Genomic DNA, 9,479 nt, shown 5'->3' with positions numbered 1-9,479 from the left:
TGTTTGAGGGGTAGGGCCAAATGTGGAGGCAGGCCCGATCCGGCCCGCGGGTCGTAATTTGGAGACCCCTGCTCTAAATCAGGGGTGTCAAAACTACAGCCCACGGGCTGCATCCGGCCTGCCAGATACTTTAATCCAGCCCAGGAATGAAGAGAAATAAATTAACGATGTTGAGAAAAAAAATAATTAAGTTCCTAGCCCATTCCTGTGGCGAGTTATGGTTATTTAAAGAAATGGATGCAATGTGCAATTCTGCCACTAGGGAAGCAAAGGAGAAAAAATACTAGCATAACAAGAGAGCAAGAAATAAACAGCATTTCTTTGAAACCACATGCCACGTCTGGGTAAGATGCAGTTAGGTTTTCTGCCAGCCTCACTGCCGTTAAGTAGCTTTAAAAATGATCAGAGGAGACACCACAATTACAAAAAGTAATTGTCAAAAGGACAATAATAATAATAATAGCACTAATAATAATAAATAATTAGGCCACTGGGTCCATTAGGTTCCTGGTCCGGCCCACTTGTGATCCGACGAGTTGAATGTGGCCCCTGAACCAAAGTGAGTTTGACACCTCTGCTCTAAATTGATATTTTTTTTTGTACAAACTTACCTAAAGTTCCAACTTCAGTGCCAATGGCCTCCACCACAAAATCAGCAGATTTTCCCACCATTCCAGTCTTCAGACCCGGACCCCAGGCCCTAACCTTCTGAAAGCCTGCCTCTCCGCTCACCTCTACCTCAAAGGGGCTGGTAGACACATAAAAACATGAGCATACATTCATAAAAACTGCTAAAGAAAGGTTATAATCCGGAGACCCGTACCTGCGTGGGATAGGCTGGCCTCCCCAGGTTATGCTGACGGTGTATTTACCAGTTTTGAGTGGGTAATATTCACACTCATAGACTCCATTACCAGCATCTCGCACTTTCACCTGCTCCTCCGCTCCAGCTAAAAAAGAATTATTAAAGTTAGTGAGGATTCTGATGAGCACAGGCACATTTCATATGCATGCCAAAAAGCTGAAAAGACAATGCCCCAACAAAGGGAAAAAAATAACTAAATATGTATGGAGAGGAGATACAGAGAACAGAGAGATGACTGACTCACTTGGTCCTTTGACTGAGACGTTCAGCGTACCGCTGCCAGCTCCTTTAGTAAAAACTTTGAAGTCTGCAACCTCCCTCACTCTCACACCTTTAGGCTGCAGCCCTCTGCCAGCAGCTCTGCAAGCGTTGGGGTTTATTGCTGAAAGGAAAAACAATAAGCGTAAATGACAAAGCCATTTCAAAACCCCAGAACACTGAGAGTGGCCGGCAGTTTGCAGCAGTGTTAGTAGAAGATTGCAGTTCACGTGGAAATTCTTAAAGAGAAAAACCTGAAGAAAAAGAGTGATGCACACAAAGATCTTCCATAAGACGCTGACACATCACAATGCATCTGACAACATTTCAGTCTGGCACCCTGAAATGTTGATGACAGGCTTTAAACTGACTGCTGGCTGATGCAAATTTGGACACAACAAACACGTCAAGAGCAAAAGCAAAGAAATTTAACGAAGAAGAACAAAGAAAAGCAGGAAATGCAATCTGTGTGATACGTGTACAACACTCCAGTTGATCTGTCTCTGATAGTAACTAAACCATCAAGCAGAAGAAGGACGGAGCAGGCGACCAAGCATGGAGGTGCCTCTCTGCGCCCTGATTTTAGGGAGGGCGCAGAGGGGCATCTGCAGGGCCTGGCACAGGAAAGACGGCACTGAGGCGAGCTAACCAGAACAAGATCCTCCTAGCAGACATATACTAACTTGGACGGCCCGCTTTTTTGGGGGGAACCCCCGCTGCACCCTTTGCTCCGGGCGGGGTGCGCACTGACTGAGGAACTATCTGCAGTGGAGCTCCCACAGGAGGAGCAACGCTCGGTGCTAGAAATGACAGATAGGAAGGGTCACAGTCTGTGCACGGCGGCTGTTCTCAAGGAAAATAAAAGTGACTGAAGATTGTGATGGATAGATCAGTCTGGCAGCAACAGCATGCTAAGGAATCTGATTTGTGTGACGGTAACTCACAACACAGACAAACGACCTACCCTCCGCAATGTTGACGTGAAAGGGACTCCTGGGGATCTCCTGGCCCGCAAATAATATGTGGATGGTGTGAGGCCCCTCCAGGACGGGGTGGTAGGTGCAGCGGAAAACACTGTCACCCCGATTTTCTAGAATGAGCTCCACCGTGTCCTTTTTCCCTTGAGGGTCAACAATGACCACGCTGATGTCTCCGTTGCCAGCACCTGCCGAAGGTCACAACAAGAAGACTTTAATGTCTAGTGTTTATCTTGTCTTAATTTGAAGGTTGAACAGTTATCCGTGTTTTCACCTGCTGTGTAGATGTCAAAGTAGGTGGGTTTGTTGGCCACATTGCCCGTCGCCTCCAGACCCGGTCCCCTAGCATGGACTTTGCTGGGGTCACCCATGTCTTTCGCCACATTCACAGTGTAGGGGCTCTTATCGGTGTCCTGACCCGCAAACAACACCTTCACCTTTAAGATCAAAGGAAAACCTTTACTAAAACTCAATCTAAAACACACCTTAGGTCGAACAGGATAAACATTTATTGAACAGACTAAAACTTTAAAGACATAACTTTTTAACTTTACTATTAAGAATAAAAAGGCAATATTTTGCTCTCTATAAAAATATATTTTGACAAAATTATACAAGTTAGAAATAAGCACAAGATAACCGGCAATGACAATAAAATAAAATGATCTGGAGGGCCGTGACTTTAACACATGTGCGATAGTGTAACAAATCCAGTTTGTATGACTCCTACCTTATGAATACCTTCAACTTTGGGGGTGTATGTGACGGTGTAGGTTCCTTTTTTGTCCTTGTTGGGTTTAACTTTAGCCTGGAGAGGAAGAAGTCAACGTGAGAGAGGCTTAAATCAAGCTGCTGTACTTTGAAAAAACTTCCTAGAACTTCGACAGTAAGCTAGCAGAGTGCATGTCCAGAGCTTTGTAGGTAATTATTTATAACTTGCCTCCTCTTTGTGTCCTTCAGGATCTTCTACAAACACCAGGACTTCACCACTGCCAGCCTCCAGAGTTTCCACCGTGAACACAGCTGGGTGCAGAACTTTGTTGCCATGAGGCTCGATGCCTGCAACAAGGAGACGTGGTTTACATGTGATAGTGTGGTGCAATGCTGATATCTGCGAGACAGGTGAAAACTCAATGCTGTTGTCCAGCTACAACCAGAAATTAATTAATCTCACAAAAACAGCAAGATTTTCATAAATTTAGATCTATTTCTTTTGAAAAAAAACTGATATCATCAGATTGAGGCAAAGAAATCATATTGTGTTCCCCACCTGGCCCATAGGCTTTGACTTTATCTGGAAACAGCTGTTTAGGTCTAAGGGGAGCCCCAGGCTTCAGCTTTGCCTTGGGGAACTGAGATAAGTATGTCATCACAGAGTGCTCATCCACATCTGGGTCCACAATTTCCTCTGGAGCGATCACCTGCAGCACAAACAGCGAGACAGGGGTTAATCGCACAGGCTGCCAGAGCTTTTCCACAGAAAATATGGTTGAGTTGTAATTGAAAACGTATAATCGATATACAGAGGAAAGTATAACTCTCCTCAACCTCCAACAACAAACCGTAAGAAAACCCTGCGGTGACCTAATTTGTTCTTAAATTAACTAAATTGCCATTTGCAGCATAGATATGGATTATTTTTACTTCAACTTTCCCTTATTAAGAATAGTGCAGCAGGATTTAACAGGGATTAAAAGTATTTATTCTCTCCCCCTCTGACTCCTCACGCTCTTAAATCACTTGTTTGCCTGTCTATCACACAGTGGCACAAAGCCGCGCACCACAATGGTTATATTTAACCTCAGGATAGCAGAGTTAAGCCACCGAGGGGGTTGGGAGGGGTATTTTATCCTGAGCCAGACCTCTCCCTCATCTCCTTAACAGCACAGCCCTGGAATCCAGCCCCTAAGGCCTGCAAAGTCATGACATGCACCCCTGACTATCTCGTCAATGCTAAGCCTCCTAGACAACAGCACACCCCGTGTCTCGGACAAACAAGTAAACAACCGCCACGGCGCTCGTGCAGAGCACAAACTCAAATGGGACTCAAAAGTATTGCGCTCCGAGGCTGGTAATATTGTTATTCTGATGAGCGCAGCATATTTACACCTCGGCTTGAGGCGCGGGCTCAGACGGGTGTTAGGAAATCTCACACCTCTATAAATTCACAGATCCTAACAAAGTCCAACACACTCTCTAACTCTGAGATACAATAAAGTGGATGGAAATCTAAGAGGTGAGCTCAGTAATAAATATTTCATATCCCCCTCCAGTATGAGATTCTAGGAAAAACACGGGGCTCTGTATCATGCACAGCGCTATATTTGTTTCAAATTCAGTGTTTTCTGACACTATGTAAAAAACCTCAGCTTTTTCTTGGTTTCTGATTAATGTAAATTTATAGAACGGAGGCTGTAGTTGGTCACTGAGACCACACCCACTGGACGGATCAATGACAACCAATCTGCTGCATCTCACCTGAGGCACCCCCAGCCAGTCGTCAGCCTGCTGCATGGCTTCTTTGGCATTCTGCACAGGCTGGTTCGGGTCCCAGTCGGCCCAATCAGGGCACAAACCTAGAAGAACGCAAGAGGGCAATTAGACAATTGTGCATTGACCAATGCAGGGGGAGCTGGACTGCTGCTGCTATATCACGTCCACTTAGGCTGTCACTACTATCTTCCCAACACCTCCAACTACAAGAGTCCATGACCTCACTCACATTACTTTGCTCCTGCGTGTGACAATAAATGTCTATCGACTGCTCACGACTTCCACTCAAGCGGCGGCGAGGCTGCGGCTGCGGCTGAGGCTGAGGCCCGCCTGCTCTGTGCCTCTAATGCCTAAATTGGATTAGTGCTGGCAATGGAGTGGCCTCTCACTCAAAAGACCCATGCAGCACGCCGCAGAATACTATTATCCAATTAATAAAGACATGGGATCTCTGAATAAACAGGGGTTGGAAAGGACTGAGTGTGCCAATTCAGTGGAGAATCGCAATAATCCTGTCATCTGGGAGTGAAAGCGCAGCCTAGAGCGCGGCGGTAAAACAAAACAAAACATTGATCCACCATGTAGCCGGGCACAGTGATATTGAATATGCTAAGAAAAACTGTTGCTATCTGTCTGCCCCAACTGTTGCTTTCTTTGTTGTACCTGAATTAATTCATAGCCTCTCAGAGAGAGTTTCCCTCTGCTCTTTAGCTAAAGCTGATAAAGCAGCACAACCTTGTATGGGCAGAGCTGCGGCACTGTGTTTAAAAGATGTCTCTGCAGATCAATGGCTCAGATAAACACAGTTAAACATTGTGTCCCACACTTTCTACTCCCCCACCTTCGTGCTTGTGCACGACTCCCTCATGCTCATTGTTGGAGGCAGAAGCCTCCACTGGCGTGGACTCAGATGACAGCCTCGTGGTTGTTGGATCGGCGGCTCAGGCTCCTCCCTGTGACAGATTACTCTGCATTCTGACGCGGAGCCAAGCTTCCCTCTTGATGGAAGAGTAGGAATGGTGTCCAAATTTGGGGGTGTTGAGTAGCAGCAGGGCTATAAACGCTAAAGCCGGGCTTGTGGGCTTCGGGGCCCGAGACTCTGAGAGCAAATGCTTCATTGTGCGACAGCTGGTGGGGACGCCCTCCGGTCAACACAAACTGCTCTACGACACAAAAATATGACCTGCTCTCTAGAGACAGGTCACACTGGCCGGTGTCTAAATTTGGGTGTGCGTTTGAGAAAGTTGTTATAGATGAATAATTCTGTAATTCCTGACCTACATCTTGTAGTAACCCCAAAAACACAAGCACTGCACATATTCTGAGTCAGCGCCCCGTGGAGCAGCTGACTACTTCTTACCAGGAGCACAGTTGTCAACCAGGGCTCCCAGCGCTTTGCCGTCCCGCCAGTCACGGTTAAAGTTGTTGATGGGCAGCTGGGGCACTTTGTTCTGGATCCAGCCCAGCAGGCGTTGCTTGGGGGTCAGTTTTTTGGTCTCCTCGTCGTCCTCATCATCCCACATGGGCATGGAGATGGAGTAATGTAGAATGAGAGTCCAGATAAGACCCAGAATCAGCTTTAGATTGCCGTCCACGATGGCTTTACTGTCTGTGATCAGAAATGAAAAAAGAGATTGTTTCATATCACAAGCACTGAGGAGCTGCACTCTGAATTTTTGTGCTCAGTTTATTGTTTGTGTCACAGATAAATAAGATGTTGTGTGTCAAAACGATCCTTCTGTGCAGTTCTTTACAGCTGACTGGGCTATTCTGGGTAGAAATATAAACAATAATGATTGACTGCTGAGCAAAAAAGAATCTAATGCTTCTCACTGCTTCCCCCGAGCCCCTTTCTCTCAGACAGCTGTCTGGCTGAAGACCCCTGACAGTCTGTCATCCAGTCACAATGGTCCTCTGAAGGCAGTGACAGCTGAGGATGTGTGGAAACGGATCCCTGCCCGCATTAGTACCTCTTGGATTTCAATTACCTCCTAAACTTGCAGCTCCAGAGTGCGATAAATCAATTTAATTTATTGACAGTGAGCTTGCAGCTTGTTTCCAGAAGTTCTCAGAGGTGACGTTTTTCAAAGGAGCTTGTTAAAATCCACCCTAATTTGGAAACCGAGCCATTTGAGTGACAACAGAACCTCACCGAAGAGGGCTGAACTTGAGTCATCCAGTCAAATTCAATTCACTCGGAATATTTAATTACCGTTTAGGGATTAATGCATGTGTTTGAAATGACTGTTTATTTGTTGCAAGACTGTTTCACTTTTCGTGGATGAGTGCGTCCGATCTATTTGATGTGTCACTGCTTGACTGGCACAGGCAGGTGGCACAATGGCTTTCCGGCTTTAAGGGCAACTGTGTGGTCAAAGGGACATCCATCAAATGGTATCCAGTTACCCACTGTGACACATGTGCAACTGGTGGCTCTATTCAGAGTGGCTGCAGCAACAAGGCCCAGACATTATCTTCAGAGGATTTCCTTGACCCGGCGGGGCTGCATGCAGGGGAGGAGTGGAGGGAAAATGCCAGGACTTCTTTTATTTTCACGCCCTGTTTCTGTCAAAACAGTCTGACCTGAGTGTGTGTGTGCAGCTGTGACAAGTGTGCCACAAACACACAAGCGCACCAGGTTCTGTTGTCCTGTCGCTGAGGTGTGACCCATGCCAGATCTGCTTATTCCCAATTTCTAGGCTGGAAGGTGACAATGTGGCCTTCACGGTCTAATGGCCAAAACAACAACCCAGACGGGAATTTCACCGGAGTGTGTGAGGATCACCAGACTCACACTCTTTGGAAGCCTAATCTATTATTTCTGTTAGATAAAAGCTTCAAATAGGAGACTTTATGTGTCTCTTAACTTGTTCTGGGAATCTGCACTCTCTTCCTTTTTGAGTCATCCTTTGGCAACTTTAGGCAAAATCTTCAAACTCACTCTAAGCAGGGACTAAATCGGAGTGTGATCCCCAAATCTCTCAGGAGATCTTTTGTTCTCACACGAGTGCCTGATGGCCTTGAAATCCAAAAGAGCGCCACTGAGGTTTTCTGGTCTCTGATAAATGTCTTTTTGCGTGAAAGCTGCACACAATTCTGACTCCTTAGCAAAGCTTCAGTGAATTTAGAGCATGCAGGTTGCAGCATTGCTTCGATGGGTGTTTTCTGAAGCAGCGTTGAGCTAAACAAGGTGTCGGCCCCGTCCCGGCTTCATGACCTCAGCGGCACCTCTGAGTAACTTTCCAGTGAGCTGTTGACCCCGACTCAGCAATGCTTTCCACTGGCTGTGTCACCTTATCTGCTGGCTGATAACAAACCAGGAAACAAATCTAAGTTTTCCTAAATATTCATATATAAAACCCAACTTACCTATTGAGACCAGTTTGATGTGCTCTCTGTCCAGGAACTCCAACGCCACAGACACATTTTCCAGCTTCATCTGTCGGAAGTTTGGCCTCGTGTGGTGCTTTCTGTACATCTTCTTCTGGCTCAGTACTTCCAGGAGGGAAATGAGCTTCAGCCCGTCACTAAAATCCTTCTGCAGGTCGGTTATGGTCTTGTTGACACACTTGAGGTGCTCGTTGCACCACCTGGTGAAGGTGTTCTGCTGGATCTTCTTCCAGGGAGCATCCTCGGCCAGGTCTTTCTCCGTGGCCGGCATCTCGTCCTCCTCCTCGTCCCCGAAGTCGGTGGCCTGGTAGTATTGTGGAGGCAGCTGGTCGTCGTAGTTATTGGCCATCATGTTGGCTTGTTCCGTGTCAGCTTTTATACTTTCGGAGTGTTGGAGTGATGCGCAGAAAACTTTGTCGGGTGGATGGCAAGCGCACGTAGAGCAGAGTTCAAACTCGGAGAAGTTTGGAGAGCAGAGATTTCTCTGACCTACTTGTGAAGAGGCCGCCGGTGTCGGGAGTGAAATGAATGAGACGATCCTGATCCTCCCTCTTCTCTTCTTTCTTTGATAGGTCCTTCCTCTCTAAAAAAGACTTTTTAGACTTCCTTGGCAGGTGAGCAGGAGCTGCTGGAGCGGATTGAGCGTGTTTAACTTGAACGTGGAGAGAGGACAGAGTTGGCTTTATAAAGGGCCCCGGGGGCCACGTCACGCCGCGTCTGTGGTCATAGTCTATTTGCTCATCCATGAGGATAACAGGAGTCGGGGTCGGTTTACAGCGAGGAGGGGGGCAGCGATTGGCCAGACCCCGAGTAGCGCAACAGTTGTGGCATGCATCCTATTTTTAGTCTCTCCTTTTTGGGCAAATATAGGGGGGCTGGGACTGACCAACTGTTGTGAATGTGTGTCATGCTGAACCAGAAGAAAAGAGAATCCCTGTGTCACATAAAAAATGATATCGGGAGAATAATTTCTTCAAAAAATAGACAGAGGGTTCATAAAAAGGGTCAAACCATTCATGAGACAGTCATCTGCCACCTCCATGAAATGCATCTCAGATAAGCTGGAAGGCACAAAGTGATATTTGACAAAGCTTTATTTTTGAAATCAGTGTCAATGTTTTCCTGAAAGCATGACGGCTCAAAGACATTCATCCACAGTGAGCCTGTGTGTAGTAATACTCGGGTTCAACATATCATGGTGTAAAACAGTAACAATGAGCAGCCAGAGAACACCGTTTGCCTCCACCTCAGGAACTGGCAGGGTGTTGTGACTCAGCACTCACGGACACTAGCTGCCAGCAGCAGCTTGATGAAGTGGATGGAGGTAAGAATAACTGTGACACATGCTGAAGACATTCCCAGGATACACTGGGAGGTCACACATGGGGTCCACAGGTCGATCTAGTAATCTGGGGGGCCCCCAAAGTGAGGCAAAACACAAAGCCCAGTTTGGTTTAAATATTTCACATAGTTTTATTGGCTTTTTAATGAGGAGT

At 46.5% G+C, this 9,479-nt stretch overlaps 1 protein-coding gene across 2 annotated transcripts in view; it reads right to left on the bottom strand.

The window, feature by feature from the left end:
• The window catches only part of LOC112152688 (filamin-C), a 22,436-nt gene extending 13,758 nt beyond the window's left edge, over positions 1 to 8,678 (bottom strand). The window contains exons 1-12 of one of the 2 annotated variants that reach the window (XM_024282421.2): positions 7,963 to 8,678; positions 5,954 to 6,202; positions 4,579 to 4,676; positions 3,371 to 3,521; positions 3,041 to 3,159; positions 2,831 to 2,908; positions 2,375 to 2,537; positions 2,088 to 2,288; positions 1,807 to 1,923; positions 1,110 to 1,247; positions 824 to 950; positions 612 to 748 (exon numbers count right to left, since the gene is read on the bottom strand). In XM_024282421.2, coding sequence (XP_024138189.1) covers positions 612 to 748; positions 824 to 950; positions 1,110 to 1,247; positions 1,807 to 1,923; positions 2,088 to 2,288; positions 2,375 to 2,537; positions 2,831 to 2,908; positions 3,041 to 3,159; positions 3,371 to 3,521; positions 4,579 to 4,676; positions 5,954 to 6,202; positions 7,963 to 8,335 — 1,951 coding nt within the window. In that variant the 5' untranslated portion in view covers positions 8,336 to 8,678. The remainder of the gene's footprint in view (positions 1 to 611; positions 749 to 823; positions 951 to 1,109; positions 1,248 to 1,806; positions 1,924 to 2,087; positions 2,289 to 2,374; positions 2,538 to 2,830; positions 2,909 to 3,040; positions 3,160 to 3,370; positions 3,522 to 4,578; positions 4,677 to 5,953; positions 6,203 to 7,962) is intronic. The other variant, XM_024282422.2, reaches the window with a different exon arrangement.
• Positions 8,679 to 9,479: the final 801 nt, after the last annotated feature.

The sequence above is a fragment of the Oryzias melastigma genome, linkage group LG6 (genome assembly GCF_002922805.2).
Source record: "Oryzias melastigma strain HK-1 linkage group LG6, ASM292280v2, whole genome shotgun sequence".
NCBI lineage: Eukaryota > Metazoa > Chordata > Actinopteri > Beloniformes > Adrianichthyidae > Oryzias > Oryzias melastigma.
The sequence above is the reverse complement of the archived record's forward strand: the minus strand, read 5'-3'. Positions and strand labels throughout refer to the sequence as shown.